Source organism: Microtus oregoni, unplaced genomic scaffold (genome assembly GCF_018167655.1).
Source record: "Microtus oregoni isolate MIOR12 unplaced genomic scaffold, Mior012 000062F_ref0000492, whole genome shotgun sequence".
In the NCBI taxonomy this organism is placed as follows: domain Eukaryota; kingdom Metazoa; phylum Chordata; class Mammalia; order Rodentia; family Cricetidae; genus Microtus; species Microtus oregoni.
This window is the reverse complement of record NW_024543872.1, coordinates 4,976,513-5,002,036: the sequence shown is the minus strand read 5'-3', so window position 1 is coordinate 5,002,036 and position 25,524 is coordinate 4,976,513. Positions and strand designations below refer to the sequence as shown.

The window sequence follows — 25,524 nt, the reverse complement described above, 5'->3', positions numbered from 1 at the left end:
GGGGGACATAACCACAGACACAGAGGAAATTCAGAGAATCATTAGATCTTACTACAAAAGCCTATATGCCACAAAATTGGAAAATGTAAAGGAAATGGATACTTTTTTAGATAAATATCATATACCAAAGTTAAATCAGGACCTGGTGAACAATCTAAATAGACCTGTTAGTCGCGAAGAATTAGAAGAGGTTATCAAAAACCTCCCTACCAAAAAAAGCCCAGGACCAGATGGTTTCAATGCAGAATTCTACCAGATCTTCCAAGAAGATCTAATACCTATACTCCTTAATGTATTCCACAAGATAGAAACAGAAGGGTCATTACCAAACTCCTTTTATGAAGCCACAATTACTCTGATACCAAAACCACTCAAAGACTCAACCAGGAAAGAGAACTACAGGCCAATCTCACTCATGAATATCGACGCAAAAATCCTCAACAAAATACTGGCAAATCGAATCCAAGAACACATCCGAAAAATTATCCATTATGATCAAGTAGGCTTCATTCCTGAGATGCAGGGCTGGTTCAACATACGAAAATCTATCAATGTAATCCAGCATATAAATAAACTGAAAGAAAAAAACCATATGATCATTTCATTAGATGCTGAAAAAGCATTTGACAAAATTCAACATCCATTTATGTTAAAAGTCTTGGAGAGATTAGGGATACAAGGGTCATACCTAAATATAATAAAAGCTATATACAGCAAGCCGACAGCTAACATCAAATTAAACGGAGAGAAACTCAAAGCCATCCCACTTAACTCAGGAACACGACAAGGCTGTCCACTCTCCCCATACCTCTTCAATATAGTGCTTGAAGTTCTAGCAATAGCAATAAGACAACATAATGGAATCAAGGGGATTCGAATTGGAAAGGAAGAAGTTAAACTTTCGTTATTTGCAGATGATATGATAGTGTACATAAGCGACCCCAAAAACTCCACCAAAGAACTCCTACAGCTGATAAACAGCTTTAGTAATGTGGCAGGATACAAGATCAACTCCAAAAAATCAGTCGCCCTCTTATACACAAAGGATATGGAAGCAGAGAGGGAAATCAGAGAAGCTTCACCATTCACAATAGCCAAAAACAGCATAAAATATCTTGGGGTACATCTAACCAAGGAAGTGAAAGATCTATTTGACAAGAACTTTAAGGCATTGAAGAAAGAAATTGAAGAGGATACCAAAAAATGGATGGACCTCCCTTGCTCTTGGATTGGGAGGATCAACATAGTAAAAATGGCAATTCTACCAAAGGCTATTTATAGATTCAATGCAATCCCCATCAAGATCCCATCAAAATTCTTCACAGATCTGGAGAGGACAATAATCAACTTTATATGGAAAAACAAAAAACCCAGGATAGCCAAAACAATCCTATACAATAAAGGATCTTCTGGAGGCATTACCATCCCTGACTTCAAACTCTATTACAGAGCTACAGTAATGAAAACAGTGTGGTACTGGCATAAAAACAGAGAAGTCGACCAATGGAATCGTATAGAAGACCCGAATTTTATCCCACAAACCTATGAACACCTGATTTTCGATAAAGGAGCTAAAAGTATAAAATGGAAGAAAGAAAGCATCTTCAACAAATGGTGCTGGCACAACTGGATGTCATCTTGTAGAAGAATGAAAATAGACCCTTATCTATCACCGTGCACAAAACTCAAGTCCAAATGGATTAAAGACCTCAATATCAGCCCGAACACACTGAACCTGATAGAAGAGAAAGTGGGAAGTACCCTACAGGAGCTGGGCACAGGAGATCGCTTCCTATGTATAACCCCAGAAGCACAGACATTAAGGGCAACATTGAATAAATGGGACCTACTTAAACTGAGAAGCTTCTGTAAAGCAAAGGACATAGTCAATAAGACACAAAGGCAACCTACTGATTGGGAGAAGATCTTCACCAACCCCACAACAGACAAAGGTCTGATCTCCAAAATATATAGAGAACTCAAGAAACTAGACTTTAAAATGCTAATTAACCCAATTAAAAAATGGGGCACTGAACTGAACAGAGAATTCTCAGCAGAGGAAGTTCAAATGGCCAAAAGACACTTAAAGTCGTGCTCAACTTCCTTAGCAATCAGGGAAATGCAAATCAAAACAACTTTGAGATATCATCTTACACCTGTCAGAATGGCTAAAGTCAAAAACACCAAGGATAACCTTTGCTGGAGAGGCTGTGGAGGAACGGGTACCCTCATCCATTGCTGGTGGGAATGCCATCTTGTGCAACCACTGTGGAAGTCAGTGTTTCGGTTTCTCAGGAAATTCGGGATCAACTTACCCCTGGACCCAGCAATACCACTCCTGGGAATATACCCAAGAGATGCTCTATCATATGACAAAAGCATTTGTTCAACTATGTTCATAGCAGTATTATTTGTAATAGCCAGAACCTGGAAACAACCTAGATGCCCTTCAATGGAAGAATGGATGAAGAAAGTATGGAATATATACACGCTAGAGTACTACGCTGCGGTAAAAAACAATGACTTCTCGAATTTTGCAGGCAAATGGATGGAAATAGAAAACACTATCCTGAGTGAGGTGTCCCAGACCCAAAAAGATGAACATGGGATGTACTCGCTCATAATTGGTTTCTAGCCATAAATTAGGGCCACGGAGTCTACAATAGGTGAACCTAAAGAAGCTAAGTAAGAAGGTGAACCCAAGGAAAAACATATAGTTATCCTCTTGGCTAAGGGAAGTAGACCCAATTGCCGGGGAGAAAATTAGGATTTTGGGGGTGGGGTGGGATGGGGGTAAGGGGAGATGGGGAGAGAAAAGGTAGAAGGGAAGGAGGGGGGACTTGGGGAATCAGGAGAATTGGGATAAAGGAAAGGTGGATAGGGGAGCACGGAACCACAATTCTTAGTTAAGGGAACCACTTTAGGGTGAGCAAGAGATTTGACCCTAGAGGGGCTCCCAAGTGCCCAACATGAGGTTCCCAGTTAGTTCCTTGGGTAGCTGAGGACTGGGAACCTGAAATGACCCTATCCGAGAGCAATACTGACGAATATCTTGCATATCATCATAGAACCTTCATCTGGTGATGGATGGAGACAGAGACAGAGACCCACACTGGAGCACTGGACTGAGCTCCCAAGGTCCCAATGAGGAGCAGAAGGAGGGAGAACATGAGCAAAGAAGTCGGGACCACGAGGCGTGCACCCACCCACTGAGACAGTGGAGCTGATCTACTGGGAGCTCACCAAGGCCAGCTGGACTGTGACTGAAAAAGCATGGGATAAAGCCAGACTCTCTGAACATGGCGAACAATGAGGGCTGATGAGACGCCAAGGACAATGGCACGGGGTTTTGATCCTACTTAATGTGCTGGCTTTGTGGAAGCCTAGCCAGTTTGGATGTTCACCTTCCTAGATATGGACGGAGGGGGGAGGACCTAGGACTTGCCACAGGGCAGGGAACCTGGACTGCTCTGTGGACTGGAGAGGGAGGGGGAGAGGAGTGGGGGGAGGGGTAGAAGGTGGGAGGAGGGGGAGAAGGGTGGGAGGAGGGGGAGGGAGATGGGAGGCTGGGAGGAGGTGGAAACTTGTTTTTTGTTTATGTTTTTTTTCTTCTTTTCTTAATAAAAAAATTATTAAAAAAAAAAAAAGCAAACAAACAAACAAAAAACAAGACAAACAAACAAACAAGAAAAACCCAGAAAGCTCCCTTCTTTCTTTCCATAACCATTTCAGCCATTTCTTGTTTCCTCTCTTGCAGAATAATCGGCTAACTAGTGAGTGCTATTTTTGTTTTGAACACTGGGCTTGCCACAAAAAAAGAAATTTTATATAATCTTTCTGAGCCAGTCAAGTCACCGAAAGTGCAAATGAATGAAACGTGGGGGTAGTGGGTACTAAACAAAATAGTGCAACGCACCGGAAGCTGACTTTACTTTCTTTTGAAACAAATCCGTTTATTTCAGCACCATCTTTCCAGCACTAAAAACAAACAAAACACCCAAGCTAGGCGACATGAAAAGCTGAGCGCTCAATTAGAAGTAGAGACTAGGGCTCTCTAGTCTAGTTCTACCACCTGTGACTACCAGTTAACACACTGTTCCAACGGCTGCGGCTACTTTGGTGAGGATGCCCAGATGCCCGCCATCCGTGAACTCTGGATCGCTAAGCAGGAGGAGGATTGTCTCGTCTTCCACACCCGAGGCCCGCACTTAACGACACGTTCTCAATCGCAACAGCCGCGGGACTGCCTCGACAGGTAAAGCAGGGGAAACGACAACGCTCTGACACACGCAAACAGTCCGTGAACCCGAAGTGGAGAAGGGCGACACCCCTGCTGCGAGCTACGGGAGAACGCGACCTGCCGCCCGCCAGGAGGCGGTTGGCACTGGAGGCCTGGACTCCGCAGCCTGTACCGCTCTTGGGACTTCGACCCTCACGGGAAAGGGAAGGGGCCCCGGAGACAGGAGCCGGGAGGGAAGTGGGACCTGCTTGCGGGAAAGTCAGAAGAAAGCCGAATCGCGCGCCGCCGCACCTCAGAGACCGCGAAGCCCGCCGCTCCCAAGAAGGTCTAGCCCAGAATGACAACCGCCAGCCCTCACCGAGGGGCGGCTCCCGTTCCGCAAGGACCTCTCTCGCCCCGCCCAGGGTCACTGCGGAATTTGAGGGCTGCCCTCTGAGCGCCTGACTAGAAAGTCAGACACTCCGCCCCCCTCCTCAGGGGTCCTTGGTCTTCCTTCAGAGAAATCATCCTTTCGGCCCGATTAGTTGGGAGCAAGATGGAGGGTGAGAGCCCGGGGACTACTCAGAGTCTGCGTTTTAGTAAGGCGCCCTGCCGGACAGACTGAGAAAAGAAAAGTCCTCGGCTTCATTGCGCCCAGCTACAAGAGCTTTCTACTTTCGTCCTCTTCTGCTCAAGATGGTGGCGTCCCGGGCAATTGGCAGTCTCAGTCGCTTCTCTGCCTTCTGGATCCTCCGCTCCAGAGGTGAGCCTGGCTGGGGACTCGGGAGATGCCCGGAGTGCCTGCTGGAACCGAGGCGGCGGTCACCAGCATTTGCCCCTCGCTGTGTCCTTCCCACCCCTTCCCCTGGACCCCGGGAAACGGGGGTTACTGTCCAGGGACCCCATTTCCTGTGCCCTTGGGAAGGGACTGTCACTTCCTCTCGCCCTTTTGCGGCGGTGTCAGACTCTCCCTAACTTTCCTGACTCGTTCCCCTTAGTCTGGCAGTTTGCGCAGGTCTCTCTGCTGCAGCTCTTCGCTCACGCCCCTCTCGTCTCCTTTGATGATTATGGTCTTGGCTCTGACCCTGTTAGATTGGGAAGATTGAGACCCATTCTGTCGCATCTTTGAGGCTCTGCCGCACCTTGGTCACTTTAAGAGCTCTGTCAAGCTTCTAGGTAGCATTGACTAGCCTTACAGATCCCTGCCACTCCTGATGTCTATCGTCAAAACCATTTTTGCAGAGAGCTCAACTCTCGCGCTTCCAATAATCCTGTCGTGAATGTATAGAAGACTGAAAGCAGAGGTTCTCCAACTCAGAGAAAGGAAGATTTTTTTTTAAAATACTAGAAAAACTTGATTTTTTTTGAGGAACGAAATTGTTAGATTATTTTCCAATCTTGTTTCTGCCGATGTCTAGTCAGGCTCTATGAACTTGCATTCTTTCTCTTCAGACTGGTAGTGAAAGGGTTAAAGGGGTGGCGGTAGAAAACTGCCTGTCCGGAGGCGTCCCACATCCATAATGGCTAATGTAAGTTTAATTTATTGCATATCATACTTGATACCAGTTACTTTGAGACTTTCATTTGTAATATGAATTCGCTTTAATTTACTTTTACCTTCCGAGACATTTAATTAAGTGAATTAATTGAGTCTTTTTCCATTTTTTTTTTTAAATCGCCACAGATCAATTGTGTGTAAACAGTCTAAATCACCACATTACCAAAAGAAAAATGAAATGAGGCCGGACATGGTGGTTCTCACCTTTAATCTCAGGTGGAACTTTGAGTTTGTGGCCTACCTGGTCTACGTGGTGAGTTCCAGGCCAGTCAGGGCTACATAGTGAGATCCTGTCCTAAAAAAAAAAAAAAAAAAAAAGAAAGAAAAAAGAAATGATGTTAAGGTTGAGGAAGGAATTAGGAAAAAACATCTGTTATCTTTACGTTTGTTATCTTTCTGTTATGTTATCTTATGTTTACTTGTGGCCACATTTCCTTACAGTTTATATTTTACCTTTAACTCATTTAAACAGTTTTAGGAAAAGCATCATATTTGCTCCTCCATTTGTTGTAAGGTATTTTTATGGATTGTCAGCTGCTACAACACTGGAGTGGTGATGGGGTCACATGTTTTCTAGTTACTAGGTAGCTGTGTGACTTTGGCCAGGTGCTTTAATCTAAATGGGCTTTCTCATCTGTAAAGTGAATGAGAGTGATTTTTTCTTTGGCAGGAGAAGTAATTTGATGGAGCAATTAAAGGCTTTAAGTATGGACTCTGACTTCTGCGTTAAATATGTCTTCTACCTTCGGGTAAACTCGGGAATTAATTTCAGTATCTTTTTCTCATTGATAAAATGGAGTCAATTACATGTTAAGTCTAAAGAAGTTGCATTAGGTATAAAGCAGCTTATCATGGGAATAAGTCTCAATAAATGTTATTGGCTTTTTAGCCCTAAGAAGTAATGGTTGCATATAGCTGAGAATTTTTAAAGCAATCTATCCATTTTATGTAGGTGATGAAAAGCTGACAGCCGGATTTTCCTATACTTCCACACAGAAACTTATGTTAATTTGTAAACTGTATTATGTTTTCGTTAAGAAAGTCTAGTCAGTTATAGCTACAACTTATTTTAATAGCAACTTATATACTTTGAAAAAATATATAGGAAAATCAATTTAAAATTAGCTGCCCACCTGATTTACTATTTAGAGTCTAGACTTTAGTAGTCCTTGACCCTGAGAGTGTGTGCGGGCGTTGCCAAATGCCCAATGAACTGTGGCGTTACCTGGAAAAAAACATAAGCCTTCTATGATAGTTTTAGAACATTCCTGCTGTATAGTACCATCATTCTAGTATGATTATCAAATAAAAAACTCGCAAGTTGACCTTCATATCTAATTTCTACTCCTCCTAATTCCCAAGTATGTGAGTGAGAAGAATTTTACGGGAAACAAAAGGCAGTTAGTAGGTACTGTGGTATTTTCCAGTCTGACTCTCACTTATTCAATCAATTCCATCCCTTGTCCTGGAGTTGGATTTTGGAAAAGCTATTAACTGTCATAAACTAAAGTAACATTTTCAAAATTGGGTCAGCACAGTCCAACTTTTCCCACTGATTATAGTGTGATCTCGTAGCTGTTTTCTTACATATGAAGATGATTAAAAAGTAGGACAAAGGTTTCACTCTTGCTGGCACTGAAAAATGTAGGCTAAAGTTCACTCGGCGGCAGCTTAGCTGTTAGGCGTGTGGTGAGGCTGGATTCCAGAAGCAAAGTGACCCTGTACTTCGGCTTGATTACATTGACTGTGGTTAGGAAGTTTTTCTTTATGTTTGTGCATTTAGTGTTCTTTCTCTTTGCTTTTGTCTTTGTTGATTTAGGAGGTTTTGTGTAACTATGTGGAAGCGTGTTTACCCCGAAGAGAGGTTAGTTGGCAAGATTTAAATGGCCTAAAGAAGGCTAATGAACACCAACTTACTTATTTATTATTTAATTTTTTTTTTTTTTAGTTTTGTTTTAGAGACAAGATCTTACTCGGTAGATCTGGCTGGCCTGGAACTCCTAGTCCTCTTAGGCTGCTCCCACACCCAGCTTGCACCATCCACCTCTAAAGTGGTGGAGGGCTGGTGAAGGGCGTGCCTCACCAAGCTTAGTGCTGAGGATTATTGAACCCAGGGACACTTGCTAGAGAAGTACCACTGAGTTACTTCTAGTTCCCAAGGCCATCTTAACTGACACTAGATATTTCAAAAGTTTTTGAGGAAGGCTAACTGTGTTCTGGTTGGCTATGATCAACTCTGTCTAGCTTAGTATGTAATTCCCATCCTCCTGCCTTAGAGTGTAGGAAGTCCACTTGTCTTGCTGCTAAGGGTTTTTCTGTTCAGAGTTCCTAGTAAATTTTACTTCGGGCAATCTTAGACCCGACTTTCGTCAGTCTCACGATCCCTCCCACCTGTAGCAATGGGTTCTCATACTCCAGGACTAGGTTTTTCTGTAGCAATGATTATGATTGGATCTTTGGAGTACAAGCACACAGGAGAGGCCCAGTGGAGGGTCCTTCAATCAGACTCTAGGTAGAAGACACGGGATATAAGGGGAATTTTGAACAAACACTAAATTTGTTTGAGACATTGATCTATAGCCTCTCCATTATAAAGGCTTGATCCTACTCTATTGCAAGCAAGCTCTAGATGACAAGCAGATTGTTCAAGAGTAGCTCAGAGGCAACATCCCCCAAATACAGCTTATGTGCTTCTTCAAAATACCCTTCCTTTTCTTCTTCATCATGGTTCAAACCATCTCTTCTACACGCCTCTTTAATCTTTCACTCCTTTCTCCACATATCCCAGACTTGCTCAACTATCCTAGGAAAGCTATCTCTTTCTTTAGTTCAGAAAATGAAAGTAAATCATCATTTACTCGACTAGGTGTTACACACTCAGGCACCAGCACTCAGCAAAGGCAGATGCCTTGAAACAGTGGTTCTGCACCTGGGGGTCAAGACCCCTCTGGGAGTCACATATCAGATATCTAGCATATTAGAATTTTAAATTATGACTCATAATAGCAAAATAGTTATGAAGTAGCAACAAAAATAATTTTATGGTTGGGAGTCACTACAACATGAGGAACTGTATTAAAGGGTCACAGCATTAGGGAGCTTGAGAACCATCCCCTTAAAGTAATATCAACTATTAGTTCTTTCTTTCTTTTTTTCGAGACATGGTGTCTCTGTGTAACAGCCCAAGTTGTCCTGGAACTAGCTGTGCAGGTCATGCTGGCCTCGAACTCACAGAGATCTGCCTGCCTCTGCCTCCTGAGTGTTGGGACTAAAGATGTGTGTCGTCACTGTCTGGCTAGTTACTTATTTCTATTTATTTATTTATTTATTTATTCATTTATTTATTATGTATACAATATTCTGTCTCTGTGTCTGTCTGCAGGCCAGAAGAGGGCATCAGATCTCATTTCAGATGGTTGTGAGCCACCATGTGGTTGCTGGAAATTGAACTCAGGACCTTTGGAAGAGCAGGCAATGCTCTTAACCACTGAGCCATCTCTCCAGCCCCCTAGTAACTTATTTCTTAATATTAGCTCTGATCTTCAACAAAACGTACATGACTCTAAGTTTCCCCCCAAAACTTCACCTTGAGATTTCAACTGTGTGATCCTCCTCCCTGCCTGCATTTTGGTCTTTATTATTATTTAGTGTTTTGTTCTCATTGCTGCATTTGCAAATGAACTTATAATTAATCTCTTCCACTACAATTTCAGTCATTAGGCAACCAAAGTTTTCACAGCAACCTGACATGTCATGCAACTTTCTAGGACACTGGGGTATAACAAGTAAAAGTAAAGTCTTGGTGGAGCTTGCATTCTGGGGCAGCAGAGGATATAGTACTGAATCTACTCAGGGACATAAATGAAGGGTTGAAAACAGCTCAGTGGTAAAGTGTTAGCCTAGCATGTACAAGGACCTAGGTTCAAGACCCAGTTCTGAAAAACTAATTGTAAAGTAGAAATTCTAGTGGGAAAGAAGCATGGGCTAGGTACTCTAACTAGGAGAGAGTGAAGCATATTGGGATAAGAATGGACTAACTGGTAGGACAAGTAGGGCGGGGTGAGGTAGAAAGTCAGACAAAAACTAAGGAAAATAAGCAGCTAAGTGTCAGAATGCAAATGCCGAAGCAAATCCAAAACAAACAAAGAAGCCTAACCAGCGGAACCAACAAACCTCCAAAAACAAACACCTACAAAAGCAGCGTGGCTGCAACTTCATTTTGAGATGAGGAACTGCTAGGTGTCTCAGCCTAGCTACAACCTGTGATCGCCCATCTCTGGGGAGTACTGGGATGGCAGGTCCTGGTCACCACTCAGGGCAGTTACTGTCTTAAAAATCAGATATTCGTGCTTTAGAGGTGGATGATGCAAGCTGGATGTGGGAGCAGCCTAAGGGGGCAGATGTAGGCAGGTCGCTAGGAGTTCCAGGCCAGCCAGATCAGAGTGAGATCTTGTCTCTAAAAGAAAACTAAAGTGCTCAGGCGGACCTGTGAGTTCTACTTTATAGTGACACTCTCTCACTAGAATCAGGTGTGCTGGAATGCATTTATAACCTGAGCACTTGGGATCATGAATTCAAGCGTTCAAAGTCATACTAGCCATGTTATGTATAGCAAGTTCCAACCTAGCCTGGGCTACACATTGAAGCCTTATCTCAAAAAAAATTAAAATAATAATAAGAAAAGAACAACAACAACAAACCAGGTTGTCCCTGGCCTCATTATCTTCTAAGTCTCTGTGTCTCCCAAATGCTAGTATTCCAGGTGTGGACCCCATACCTGTTCTGCTGATGACTTTAGTGGCTGTTTTTCCTGTAGGGTTGCAGCTGGTTGCCAAAGATATCCAGTGAGCAAAATGGTAATTAGAACCAAAATGGCTGGGGACATGAGATTTGATCTCTTGTGGTCATGCTGAAGACCCTAAGCAAGTTAGATGATGAGCACCAGCTAATAAGCAACAGAGGACGGTGTCAGAATTTTGTTATCCAAAGATTGGGAATGTTATTGGTGGAATGCAGTATAGAAATTTTTTTTAGTTAGGAATGCTTAAAACAGCAAAGCATGACATGGACTGTTTCCTTTGTAGCAGCCAGTGGTTGCCCCTTGATTTGATGTTTTGTTTTGTTTAAGGTCTCGCTATATAGCCCTGGATGGCCTGGAACTTGCTGTGTAGACCAGGCTGGCATCAAATCCAGAGATCCTCCTGCCTCTGCCTCCTGAGTGCTGGGGTTCACTGTATAATGACCACATCCAGTGGTCTTTTATTTGTTTTTCAATATTTATTTTTATTTATGTGTTGGTGTGCATGCGAGTGTATGACGTGTGTGTGAATGGCAGTGGTGACCAAAAGAGGGCATCAGATCCTCTGCAGCTGGAGTCTTTTAGCCAGCATGGGTACTGGGCAACACACTCGGATCCTTTAGGGAAACAAGAGGCATGCTTTCACTAGTTGGCCTGGAAATCACAGTAATCTACCTGCCTCTGCCTCCCTGGTGCACAGTTATAGTAGTCAGACGTCCTTAATGGGTCTCGGGCCAAGGATAAATAGCTCTGTGGTAGAGTGTTTGCCTAGCATACACTAGGCCTATGTTCAATCCCAAGTGGGAACCATATGGGTGTCATTAGGCTCAGGTAGGTGTTGACAGGGCTTCCATTCTTTCCGAAGGCCCTGAGGAAAAGCCGTGGCCTTACCTTTTCTAGTTTTCAGAGACAACCTGTGGTCTCAGCTTCTGCTCATCTCCTTCCTTTAGCAACCTGGAGCCAGGACATGCTCACATGTCTCTGATTTTCTTTGGGGTTACCCTAAACCCATTTAGATAATTCATGATGCTTTCCTTAGATTAAGGTCAATCTTACTTCCATTTGCATGTTAGCCCTTTGCCATGTAACCCAACACATTCTAGAGATGTGATGTGTCCTTTTTTTTTTTTTTTTTTTGGTTGGCGGGGCCATCCTCTCCCTACCTTACTTATTATCTGGATAATCATTTGACCTAATAATTAAAATGAGAAAGGTAATGGAGTAGCCACAATAGTGGCCTAGAATACATTGTTCTGATTGGTGTTTTATTGGTGTAAATTCTAGTTTTGCTGACCTGACAGATATTACAGAAATTCTGTTTCACAAAATAATTTTGAAACACTCTTCCCTTGCAGGCTGTATTTGCCGCAGCTTTACAGCATCTTCTGCTTTGCTGAGTAAGTTGACTTTCTTGTTTACATAATGCTGATTTTTATACTTTTCATTTTTTGAAATTAGAATAGAATTTCACCATATCCCCCATTCACTTTCCTCCCTCCAACTTCTCCCACACACCTTTCTTGCTTTCAAATTCATGGCCATTTTTCTTCATTGCTGTATATATGCATATGTGTATATGCACATATATAAATACCTATATAGATATATATATCACTAGATATGTATATGTGTGTATCCCTAAATATATGTGTGTATCCTAATATGTATGTATGTGTATATGTTCCTAAATATATGTGTGTTTCTTGATATATATATATATATATATATATATGCATATATGTAAAACAACAAAGAAAAAGAGGCCATGAATTTGAGAGAGCAAGGGGAGTATATGGAAGAGTTGGAGGGAGGAAAGTGAATGGGGATGTGTGTGTCCTAAATACAACCTGCTCTGTCCATATAATGGTACTTGTATGTATATATCTTAACATCACTTTGTAGACGTACTTTGTGATAAGCATGTTTAGAAACTAATTTGTCTTCTCTCTTTTAGCCAGAAACCATATTAATTATGGAGTCAAAGGGGATGTGGTGGTTATTCGGATTAACTCACCCAATTCTAAGGTACCCAAACTTTTTTTAGTTAATTTCTACCAACTACATTTATGAATCCTATCCTAAGTAGAAATGAAATCTGCCTGTTTGGACGTGGGCCTGTCACATGATTTTAAGGTTTTCTTAGTTATAGGCAGATGTTCCTGTATGAGAATTCCTTCTTGAGGCCAGGGGTGGTGGTGCACACCTTTAATCCCAGCAGTGGGAAACAAAGGCAGGCAGATCTCTCTGAAGCCTCAGCCAGCCTGATCTACATAGTGAGTTTCAGGTCAGGTAGAACACAGTGAGATTCTGTCTCAAAAAAAAAGAAAAAGAAAAAAATGTCCTTCTTGGTGGTGTTCACCTTTAACACCAACACTGTAGAAGAAGAGGCAGGTGGGTCTCTGTGATTTCTAGACCAGCCAGGCCTACTTAGTGAGACCCCATTTCAAAGACAGACAACACACAAAGAACTCCTTCTTATTGACTCTAGGTGTCAGATTAATATCAAAGATTAATAAAACTAGCCTGTTATTGTATAGGATAAGTATGATAGAATATGCTTGTTGATAAAACTTAATCCACCTATTTTAAACATGAGGTGATTAAATCTACCTTCAGTACCTTCCTGTTGTAGTATTACTCATAGTAGGTTGGCGGGGATACATGTAGACATTTGGCTCTTGAGCTTCCTACAGGTTCTGAATGACTCATGCAGGCCACATGCTAGAAACAGGGTATGTGAAAATGGAACCTGGAGCTGAGTGGTGGTGGCACACACCTTTAATCCCAGCACTTGGGAGGCAGAAGCAGGTGGATCTTTGTGAGTTCGAGGCCAGTCTGGTCTACAAGAGCTAGTTCCAGAACAGGCTCTAAAGCTACAGAGAAACCCTGTCTCGGGGGAAAAAAATAAAGGAAAATGGAACCTGGATCTTGGCAAATTCAACAGTGTAGACAACAGAACCCTAGTTTTGCCAAGAATATTCTATTGCAGGGGTTCATTCTTTCCCCCATCTCAAATTGGTATAAAGGTCTCTTACTATTTTTTTTTTTAAATAAAATCTTGCAGCCAGAGCTCTATATGACATAGATGAGATTGAGCCAAGCATGGGGACTGACTCACAGCACCTGAGAGGCACAAATAGGAAGAATTCTAAGTCATCCTCAGCTACAGAGTACAAGGCTAGCCTGGGCTATATAGAACCGTGTAAGAAACAGGAGGACCTACGTGAAGCAGTTGGCAACTCTCACCCATTAGCAGTTATAGGAGCCAGGCTTTCACTTGTGCTGGTCCAATATGGAATAACTTAGGATTCAAACTTAAGATTTTTCCCCTTAATTTTCTGAAGTTGAATATATTTATAAAATGAAGACCATACTGTGTCTAATTTTGCTTCTTTTTTTATGTTGTATAGATTCCCTTCTCCCCCTGGGCCAATAAATATTTGTAGATTTATTTAATTGTACCTGCATCTGATCCAGACTGCTAGGAGTATGACCTTATGATCACTTTTTTAGTTTAGTTTTTTTCAGACAAGGTCTCACTGGATAGGCTGGATAGCCTGGAACCTTCTGTGTCCTAGGTCAGCCTCAGACTTGTGGCAGAATTTAGAAGGAAGCATCCCTATGCCCAGCCAGCAGAGTCCCCTTTTTTCTGTATTGTGTGTACATGACGTCCTTGAGGGTGAGAGTGAAATTGAGTCTCTCCTCCACCTTTACCTGGGATATAAGGATCAAACTCGGATGGTTGGGCTTGCATGGCAAGCACGTTTACCCACTGGGCATCTCTCCAGCTCTTGAGACCTGTTTTTAAAGGGAAGGGTACTAGTTGGGTTTCAGAGGGGTTTTGGTCTGTCTGTGTTTTGGTTTTGGTTTCTTCATTTTCTTCTTACAATATGTCTGCTGCATGAACATATTTGACAGTGGTAGTATGTCTGTTTTACTTCTAGTTTAAACCCTTAGATGTAGCTGTTTCTCTTGTAGGTAAATACATTGAATAAAGAAGTACAAGCAGAGTTTGCAGAAGTTATGAATGAAATCTGGGCCAATGACCAAATCAGAAGTGCTGTCCTTATTTCATCAAAGCCCGGCTGCTTTGTCGCAGGTGCTGATATCAAGTAAGTTTATCTTGATTAATTACATATTTCTATCTTTAAAAGAAGATAGAAGTAAATTCTCCAAAAGTTTGTTTTTTGAAGTTATTTTCCTGAGTTTAATAAAGCTGATGAAATAAAGGAACTTGTTGCTTAAATCATAGATGACTAAATACAGCCTTTCTTTCTTGCTAGCCAAGAACAAATGCCCAGTTTTCTTCCATCATTCCAGAAAACATTTAAAAATTTGGTGGAAATCCCAATTCGTATAACCACTCTGGAGCACAGTTTGTCAGTACTTAGTAAAATGAAAAATACAAGGGCTAGACTGGTGGGTAAAATACCTGCCGCTAGGCCAATAACCTGAGTTTGATTCACCCACATAAAAGCTGGGCATGGTGAGTTTGATGAATCGCCTTGTCTCAAAAAATAAGAAGTGAAAAAGCCACCTGAAGTTGGCCTCCACATGTGCCTGTACAGTTGAGCAAACATGCAGATACACACACATAAGGAGTGGGAGGCAACAAGTATGTTCCAGCCGCATACTCTCATCTAGGTGTATATACTAAAGAAATCTTAGTCTCTATTCATAAGAATCTGTGTGGAAGAATAGTCATTCCTGTGTGTAGGTAGACATAATGAAGCCTTTGAAACCAGCTACATGTCACTAGGGAAACAGATAGTAAAGACTACAAAACAGCTGAAAGAGATTAACTAGATCCAGAACATCACCCTAGAATTGTCTGATCTGTTAGCCAAAATATTTACCAGGTGATATTAGAGCTTTGTGATCAGTGGTTTGTTAAGGAAGCAAAATAAATTGTGTAACATGTTCCATTTTATGAACTCATTGCCAAATATTGATGTATGCTGAGATAAGCATGTAGTGGGTGAAGTGTTATACAAAGTAGGATCCAGTTTCATCTCTCCTTTTGTGTTCTTTTATGTGGCTGCTACAGCATGCTAGCCTCTTGTACAACTCCGCAAGAAGCAACACGAATATCACAGGAAGGACAGAGAATGTTTGAGAAACTTGAAAAGTCCTCAAAGCCCGTTGTAGCCGCCATCAGTGGATCCTGCTTGGGAGGAGGACTTGAGGTATGGATGAATCCCAGAGCTGTATAGATGCTGTCCCACTCACTGGTAGGATGTGCTGCTGTGACCCTTGGGCTATTGTTTCTCCTGCAGGAAAGTCTTCCGAGTAGGATTGGCTTGATTTTAGCTATCAAACATCTGCATGGGGTTAACTCTTAATTTATGACAAGCAGCAAGTGACACAGAGCACGTGAGCCAAGGAATGCTGTTTCCATTGACAGCTGTGATTTAAACTGCACCATGAAGTCTTTCTCATGGCTGCATACCTGGCTCAGACTCAGGGCAAAGATCAGAAGTGGGATCTGTGTTCGTGTTCTTAAGTCTGGTTGACCTTCAAAGCATAATAATATATTTAAGTCTCGTGAGAGAGAGTTTCTTGTGAATAGTAAAGATGATAAGATTAAAGAGAAGAGATTCTTTTTTGTTTTGTTTTTTTGAGACAGGATCTCACTGTGTAGGCCTGCCTCTGCCTCCAGAGTGCTGGGATCAAAGGTTACCTTCAGGAGAGTTTTAAGGAGAAGAGCGACCTGAAAGGGTTGATAAATCATGACAATGGTAGAAGAGGTAAATGGTAGAGTGCCGGATGTCAGCCTAACAAATCATGGTTTATTTTGTGGGACATTCCTGCTTTATAAATAACATTTAGACCTGCCAACCTAGGTGCTAAATCGTTACAGTTATATTTTCTAACTTCTAATTTTTCTTTCATTTCTCTGAAGCTCGCCTTAGCATGCCAATACAGAGTAGCAACAAAGGACAAAAAAACAGTATTGGGCGTCCCTGAAGTGTTACTGGGACTCTTACCAGGAGCTGGAGGTACCCAGAGACTGCCCAAAATGGTGAGTTTAAGAACACCCAACGCCGTGAACTTGAGCTATACATAAATACCCTTTGGATCTACTCCATCTTCTACAAAGTACTCACTGTAAATTCAGAAGCCAAGTAAGTTAGGAGTATAGAGGATTGTTGAGAGATTTTTTTTCTTCATTCCTGATAGTTTTTCAGTTCTACAGAATTGTTAGTAAAAGATAAAAGTGATAAGCCTTGCTTTTCCAAAACATTAATTTGTTCCTCCTCTCACGGTATCGCCTTAATAGTTTTTCAAAGCCATGGGTTGTAGGTCATAATAAGTATGAGACAGCTTTCTCATGATTCTCTGATTTAGACCATGTCCTTGCTATAGTCAGAGGACCAAAAAAGATCAGTAAGCTTCTGAATTTCTAGGAAAGGAGAAGGAGAGTCATCCCTGGAGGCTGCGGAGGGATTTCCTATCAAAGCAGAGGGCAGAGCCTCGCAGCGCCCAGCACTGTAGACTTCTCAGTGAGAAGGGCACAGTGGAGCAGCTGAGCCTAGAAGCCCACACAAGTGCAAATGGGGAAAGGAAGGTTTTGTTTCATTTGGTTGGTTTTGATTTTGATCAAAAGCTTCATCCTGTAGCCTAGACTGGCCTCAAACTCTTATCTTTCCCCTGCCTCACCCTCCTGAGTCTGAAATAACACATACCAATCTAGTTATCAAAATAAATAATACACATTTCTTTGTAAGAATTGTCTAGAAGATGTCTTGACACAAAAAGTTTTGTTGAATTTCATTTACTTACGTTACTAGGAGTTCTTTCATTTTTGTTTTTATGCTTTTTTTTGTTATTGTTTTTGGTTGCTTGCTTGTTTGTTTTTTTAAGCCAGGGTCTCTTTATGTAGTCCTGACTTCACTATGTAGACCAGGCTGGCCTAGATCTCAGAGATTCTTTTGCCTCTGCCTCCTGAGTACTAGGATTATAGGTGTAAGCCTCCATACCTAGCTGGTTTTGTTTTGTTTGTTGTTGTTGTTTTGTTCTGAATCAGAGTCTTCTCTACAACTCAGACACACCTTGAGTCTACCATTCTCCTGCCTCAGCTTTCCAAGATATGGAACAAACCATACACTTGACTAGAGATCAGTTTTCTACAATACTATATCAGTTGAGCTGCATTGTTAATTCTCAGCATTATTTTTCTGAAAATTGAACCCATGGTCTTATGCATGCCGAGCAAAGAGTACCACTGAGCTACAACCTCAGCCCTAGTTTTAAATACTGTATAAATGATGGAAAACAAATTGAGAATGACAGTCTACAATTTTAGTTCATATAAAATGAATTCTCCACCTCTCCAGTTCCTTATGCTATTGAATTTAAAATATATTATAAAAGCATTTTTTTCTTCAACTGGACATAATCTCAAAACTTAAAAGTGTGTAAGTATATAAAATTTAATTTACTGATAAAAGAACATAAAGCTGTGGTCTACAGAGTTAGTTCTAGGACATCCAGGGCTACACAAAGAAACCCTGTCTTCAAAACAAAACTGGTTTGACTTTTCTCCTTATTTTAGAAAAAATGATTATGTTTATTATTATATTGCATGTTCATGCTCACGTGTGCAAGGGTGCACACATGGAGGTCAGAGGACATGTTTCAGGAATCAGTTCTCTCTTGCCAAGAGAGTTCCAGGAATTAAACTCAGGGTGTCAGCCTTGACAGCAAGCATCTTTACCCACTGAGCCCCTCCCAGCCCCACGTTTCTTCAAAAGTTTGCTCACTTATGATTTGTAAACTAACTTTCACCCTCATTTTCCCCCTGTGCCCTGGCTCTCACTTGCATGTTAGGTGGGTGTTCCTGCTGCGTTTGACATGATGCTGACTGGTAGAAACATTCGTGCAGACAGAGCAAAGAAAATGGGATTGGTTGACCAGTTGGTGGAACCCCTGGGTAAGTGTTAGAATGACTCAGAATTGGGTCTTATAGAGTTGTTTATTTCCTGAAGGATTTGATCACTTGAATATTGGTTAGGATGAAACTCAAAACTCTTAAGAAGTAACGGTATTTTAGGAGTGACATTTTCTGAGAGCTAATACTAAATCATTTTTTCTTTTGGTTTTTCGAGACAGGGTTTCTCTGTAGCTTTGGAGTATGTCCTGGAACTAGCTCTTGTAGCCCAGGCTGGCCTCAGACTTACAGAGATCCGCCTACCTCTGCCTCCCAAGTGCTGGGATTAAAGGCATATGCCACCACTGCCCGGCTAATACTAAATCATTTTAACCACCACCCTGGTTTCTATTTATTTTTTGATTATATGGATATCAGGAATATAGGAATCAGTTCAATCATTAGTGTTTAATTATTAATTAGCTGTTATTACTGTCCATGTGTAAGCCTCCCTTAGTCCCTGGTGGGAGGATCTTTGCTTTATTTATTGTTTTTATTTTTGTTTGGGGCATGTGGGATCAAACCAGGGTCTTCTGCACGCTGGGCCAGTACTCTATCACTGAGCTACATCCCCACCCTGTGTTTTAATAATAATAAGCACAGGAAAGAGCCAACCTCAAAATGTTAATATATGGTATCTACTTATGTGCTACTTTCATGCAATTTCTGCTAGCAGTAGAAACCTCTAAAATGTACATTCATCTCCTGGTATGTCTTAAATATCATTATTAAGCTATTACTTAAGGCTCAGTGTGGTGGTTTATGCTTGTAATCCAGCATTTAAAGATTGAAACAAATGAATCATGAGTTTCAGCCACCTTAGGCCACATAGTGTAGAAAGTTCTAAGCCAGAGCTGCATAGTGAGACCATACGTCAAGAAAATAAACAGGAGCTATTGAGATGCCCAGGGACCTGAGTTTAATTTCTAGGATCCACATGGCTAGAATAATTTTCTTAACAAACGGTGCAGAACTTTGGGTACTGGTAGCAAAAGAAAAAAGGCACTGCATGTAAATTCTAACTTAAAGTGAACCATAGACCAATGTCCAAGAGACAAAACCAGAACACTTTCAGAAGAGAGCAAAGGAGGAAATCTTTGTGCTTTTTAAATCAGAAAGGTGTTAGATACCAAGCCAGTAGCATGATCCACAAAAATCTCCAAAATACCAAAATAATAAAAATCTCTAGGGGCAGAGAGAGATGGCCTAGCTGGTAAAGACATTTGCCACACAAATCTGGTGACCTGAATTTGACCTTGGAAACAATATAAAGTTTTGAAGGAAAGAACGAACTCCACAAAATTATCCTTTGACCACCACATGGGAGCCATGGCATGTGAGCACATGATACATGTATACAAACACACACACACACAGACAAACTAATGGTGATATTGAGCTAGCCTTTGCCCCTGAAGTAAACTCCACTTAAAGATAACGCATTATCCTTTTTACAAATTGCTGGCTTGATCACCTAAAAAAATTTGTTTAAAGATTTATTTATTTATTTATTGTGTATACAGCATCCTGCCTCCATGTTCAGAAGAGGGCACCAAATCTCATTACAGATGGTTGTGAATGACCATGTGGTTGCTGGGAATTAAACTCAGGACCTCTGGAAGAGCAGTCAGTGCTCTTAACCTCTGAGCCATCTCTTCAGTCCTAATCACCTAAAATTTTATAAGTGATTTTTTTGCCTGGCAAAGAAAGTTAATGGTGTCGTGGCTAATTATGTTTCCTTACAGTATTTGCATGATGTTAGTATCAGGGTAATGCTGGCCTCATAAAATTAGTTGTGGAATATCTCTTTCTCTTGTTTTCTGGAAATTTTTGTATAGAATTGATATTTCTTCTTACTTAAATACCTAACATACTTAACCATAAAGCCATATATGGGGTTGGTGGATTGTTATTTTTTCTTTTGTTTTGGTTTTTGTTCTGACTAAGATAGTTTTAGGGTTTGTTTCGGGTTTCTTTGTTGTTTGTTTAATTTTTTATTATTTTAGACTTACTTATTTTCTTATGAATGTTTTGCTTGCGTGTATTTCTGTGCACATGTGTGACTGGTACCCGCAGGGGTCAGAAGAGAGCAACTGGACTATAATTGTAAACCACTGTGTGGGTGCTCGGACTCAAACCCCGTTCCTCTGCAAGAACAGCGAGTGCTCTCAACCGCTGAGCCAGCACTCTAGCCCCTTGTTTTTGTTTTTTGAGGTTTTGTGTATGTGTGTGTGTCTGCCTGTCTGTCTGTCTGTCTATGTATGAGTATCCTATCGTGTGTGTTCAGGTACCTCTGGGGGCCAGAAGAGGGCATTGGCTCCCATGAAGCCAGAGTTACACGTGGTTGTGAGGGGTCACCTGACTGCTGAGGAAGCCTTGAACAAGCAGACTTTGTGGAGCCTGGCAGAGGAAATGGCATGGAAGTAGGGGAAAGTCTTTAAGATTCGTTTTCTCTTAGTACAGCTAATGTCCTAAGGCCAAGAGACCTAGGATGGAAAGTATACGGGCTAGGAATGGACATATGAGTGAGACCATTGCCATCCCAGGAGACCTGTCCTTATCTGTACCTCCCTCGAGGACTGTGGTGCACTGGCCACACTCCAAGTGTGGCATAAGGAAGGCAGTGTTTCCCATGCCATCTTCCCAGTGTCACATTCTTACCCTCAGGGAGAACCTCAGCTGGTCATAGTTCTTCACCTAGTAGGATGGCCTTTGTTCCTAAAAGGTGTAGGCCACCAGCCATCCTGTGCTGGTGTTCTTTTTGTGCTTCTGGAGTGGTCTTTCGTGGATGTGCTGCACAGTGCTGGCCAAAGCTGGCCCCCTGGGTAGACCTGTTGTTACTGCATGCTCAGCAGCATTCTGCGTACAGTCTGGTGACCGTGGCCACCCTGTCAGATTATGATGCTATTGACTTTTCTGGATTCTCTGAGTCTTGGCCATGCGCCACACCGCCTAGCTAGAGTCTACCTCTGAGGGGAGGGTGATGGGGAGCACGTGTCAAATGATCCCAAGATAACTTCGAATAGAGTATTTTAAGGTTTTTCTTTATTAAAAGAGAACTCACAGATCACAGTGAGGAAATAGGAATGGGGTCCAACATCCAGGTGTGGCTCATGAGAAGAAGAAAGCAAGTGGGGCGGATTGCAGATTTTTGGTACCCTAAGTCACGCCTCAAACTACTCCAGCCTCTTAAAGCCATTGGCTGAAGGAGGTTCCCCATCATCTCCCCTTTTTGTCTAAATAAGAGAGTTCCAAACCCAATACAAAACTATATATGCTAAAAACAGATATCAAGTATAAAAATTAGAATTACAAACCAGCATAAACAATATTAAGCAAGGAGCATATGCTAATTGTTTTAATAATCATTCTAGACTAAGGAGTCTAATGGTTTGGCTAGATCATAAGAGGAAGGTAACTATGACTATCTAGTCTTTAACCCCATCGAAGGCCTAAGAAGGGAGATAATATTACTTGAGTAGGCGGGAAGTATAACTAAGCAGCTTTCAAAATGTGTAGTAGATAACAGAGACAACTGGCTACCTGAGCAATCACCCAAAGTCTCATTTGTAATTTGAAGCAACCAACTTTGGCTAAGGCCTAGAGTAACTGATAGACCATTTTTAGAGGCAGGAAAATTTTTTAAAACTGTCTTACCCAGTCTTGGCAAAGTTTAGCAGTCTTTTTTTTTTTTTTTTTTTTTTTTTTTTTTTTTTTTTTTTTGCTTGTCCAATCTAGACACCATGCACTTTGTCAGTGGTTGAGGCATGGGCAGTGCCTTGCCCAAAGACCAATTATGCCAAGAAAAAAACAAGCTCCAAGTGGAGTTTCTTTGGTGCGCAACATTTTCTTGGGAATATATCAGTGCTGTCAGGAGCAATTGTGTCTCATGTCAACAGAACCCTAAGTTATTTAAATGCCATGTTTTACAGATTTTTGAAGTGGTTGAAGATTACCTATCTATGTAGAATACAATCTCTATGTATTTAAGAACCTAATTAGCCTGACTGTAAGTATGACAAACATGAATGACTATTGACCTATAATACTTAATACCTATATAACTAAGACTTTATATCAGTGATATTAAACAATCTTTAAACAATTGTACAGTGAATAAGGACAATGACCTCAAAATGTAAACAATGTGTAAGTATCTTGATCAGAGGTAAAAATATGCAATATGATAAATATATCCTAAAATTGTATCAGTATACAAAATGTCTTAAACAGAGATAGAAACATGCATGCATACAATCTGACAAAATAACTTTGCACAGATGTACAAATATTGCAAACAGAAATAGGGGTATATTTAATATAACAAATATAATTCGAATTTGTATCAAAATACAAGAATCTATACCAGTAAACTGTCCATAAATAATAGCTCACAAGTATTTACTCTGTTATTCACTATTATTATTGGTGTGAACAAGCTCACACTAATCTAATCTATTCCCCATCAGGAAGGAATAGCTGAGTCACAAGGCAATAAGCTTTGTGAGCAATCTATCACTTTATCTCTAAAGCTAAAACACAAGAGAGTAATTTGATTTGGGGGGCTGGAGAGATGGCTCAGTGGGTTAAGAGCACTTGACTGCTCTTTCAGAGGTCCTGAGATCAACTCCCAGTAACCACATGGTAGCTCACAATCACCCGTAATGGGGTCAGATTCCTTTTTCTGGTGTATATGAAGACAGAGCACTCATGTACATAAAATACATGAATAAATAAGTCTTTAAAAAAAAAGAAGAAGAGATTTGAAAAGCCAGATATGTTGGTTTGTTCCTGTAATCCCAGTGCCTACAAGGTTGAGACAGGAAGATTACCATGAGCTTTAGGCCAGTCTAGGCTACACAGTAAGATTTTGGAGCAGGCAAGGGGGATGAGGGTGGAGAGAAACCTCTGATTTATTCTTAACTGCAGGTTTGGAAAGTGTCATCCTCCTGCCTTCGCCTCTCTAGTGCCCCCTGCCCTAACTCCAATTATTTTTAAATTGTTACACGCTATTCAGGAAAAGGATGACAAAACCAAGCTAACGTGCTTACAACTCTTGTCAAGGCACCTCCCCAATCTAGTTACCAACCCTGAAACTCCAGTTAAAGCTGCTTCCAGGCTCCTCGCTGTCCCTAAAGCTGATAGTCACGTTCCGACATCTTCCCTGCAGCTGGCTACTGCCCACTCCTGCTCCCTTCCTCAGCAACTTACAGTTATGCCTGCTCTTGTGAGTCTTTCCTTACACACACACACACACACACACACACACACACACACCTGCCCCACTGTTCTCTCTCAGGGTAGGATGCATGCCTTGTTTGCCCTTCTTATCTGTGGGAAAGCCACCTCTGGCTGTTTCTAAGACCTTGCACAGTGTCTGGTATGCAAGAGGCCCTTAGTGAGCTTTCATTGAGATAAGATGGATCACAAGAGAATAAAGATACACACATCGCTGACATCAGCAGTGCTAAGGCAATATTCATGCTCATTCATTCACTTTGGAATGACATATTAGGAAATAACCCAAGAGTGGGGAAAAACTTGTTGCAAAAGTAAAAGGGACTCCGTGACATTGTGAAATGTCTATCTGATATACGCTAATGGGAAACTGCTAGCTGAGGAACCCCAGATAGCATCAGGATAAGGGTTGGCCACCAGCAAGATGGAGACATGGAGAGAGGTGGGGCTTTTTGCTTCTACCATCAACCTCCAGGGAGGGGAGGCAGTACAGGCTCATCACTGATGGCCGGTGATTCAATCAATCATGTCTACTAGTGAAACTTCCTTTAAAACTCCAAAGGGCTGGGTTTGGGAAGCTTCTAGATTGCTATACATGTGGAGGTCCTGCCGTTGGTATACTAGAAGAGAAGGGGGAGCTGTGAATGCCTTCCCACATCTCATGTCTCCTGTGTCTCTTCATTGTACAGACCACTAACATGGATAAAAGGAAATCAAGTGTATCTCTGAGTCGTATGGACATCTCCAGCAAATTAATTGAATCCAAGGAAGATGTCATGGGAATCTTGGATAACTGGTTAGTCAAAAGCATGAGCAAAACAAACCGGGGCCTGAGATTGGCACTAGGAGTGGGCAGCAGCCTCATAGGGTGAACCCCGGGGGTCCAAGTGTATCTTCAGGCAGATAGGGTCAGAAGTGAATGGGTTTAGAAGACAGCCCACCAGTGTCAGCTGCAGAACCTGTTGCAGAAATGAATGCCTGTTGATGTGGGGGAGAACACCCTGCCCATCTGATGTCAGAAGTGTTGATTGCTGGGAGGATAGGAAAAGCCACTCTGCTTTTCCTATAGCATTTAGCGAGTTATATTTATTTATTTATTCATTCATTCATTTTGGGTTTTTTAGAGACAGGGTTTCTCTGTGGCTTTGGAGCCTGTCTGGAACTAGCTCTTGTAGACCAGGCTGGCCTCGAATTCACAGAGATCCGCCTGCCTCTGCCTCCTGAGTGCTGGGATTAAAGGTGTGTCCCGCCACCGCCTGGCTGCAAGTCATTTTTATAAGTGTGGAAGACAGAAGCAATCAAATGCCCAGTTAAATGAAAACCCAAACTGTAGTAAAGTAATGTAATAAAGTATACAGTCCCTTTTAAAAGGTAAGTAAATTAGGGTCAAGGACAGGTAATAAACAGTTTGGTGTATGACCTTGGGAACTGTCTGCCTCCAAATTGGGATGATGACAGCAACCCAAAGAGTGGTATATGCAAGTCTAGCGTGAGAAGAATGTCAGCGTGGCTGACAACTGCCCGTTTACTCAGAGTCCACACCTTCCACCCATCAAACTTCTTTCTGCTTGTCTATCATCTATTTTGCGATTCTAAGGCTTCAGCAAAATTGGTACAAACCTGAGTTTGGAGCGCCACCTAGTGCTAGAACAACAGACGTGACTACGTGCTCAGATAAAGCATAGAACAAAACCAGGCTCTGGGAAATTTATGTATACTCTGCCCTTATTCTATTATTGTTAACAGTGTGTGTGTGTGTGTGTGTGTGTGTTCACATGCCT

The 25,524-nt window shown here is 41.7% G+C and overlaps 2 protein-coding genes and 1 pseudogene across 2 annotated transcripts in view; 2 read left to right on the top strand and 1 right to left on the bottom strand.

Moving 5' to 3' along the window:
- The window catches only part of LOC121439668, a 36,472-nt pseudogene extending 31,808 nt beyond the window's left edge, over positions 1 to 4,664 (bottom strand).
- Positions 1 to 25,524, top strand: part of LOC121439607 (glucokinase regulatory protein-like) — an 82,953-nt gene that overhangs the window by 47,475 nt on the left and 9,954 nt on the right. The window lies entirely within an intron of this gene.
- On the top strand, positions 4,792 to 24,539 carry LOC121439667 (trifunctional enzyme subunit alpha, mitochondrial-like). Its single transcript, XM_041640233.1, has 8 exons — positions 4,792 to 4,982; positions 11,931 to 11,972; positions 12,530 to 12,600; positions 14,554 to 14,687; positions 15,623 to 15,761; positions 16,478 to 16,597; positions 18,406 to 18,508; positions 24,433 to 24,539. Exons 1-8 carry the CDS (start codon positions 4,916 to 4,918, stop codon positions 24,438 to 24,440), a joined length of 684 nt encoding a protein of 227 aa, XP_041496167.1. The 5' UTR covers positions 4,792 to 4,915; the 3' UTR covers positions 24,441 to 24,539.

Bases quoted from the DNA above. Each gene is read 5' to 3' on its own strand.
- LOC121439667 (XM_041640233.1), top strand. From the start codon at position 4,916: ATGGTGGCGTCCCGGGCAATTGGCAGTCTCAGTCGCTTCTCTGCCTTC. The intron at 4,983-11,930 runs GTGAGCCTGGCT...CTTCCCTTGCAG, and splicing joins CTGGATCCTCCGCTCCAGAG to GCTGTATTTGCCGCAGCTTT. The intron at 15,762-16,477 runs GTATGGATGAAT...ATTTCTCTGAAG, and splicing joins GCTTGGGAGGAGGACTTGAG to CTCGCCTTAGCATGCCAATA.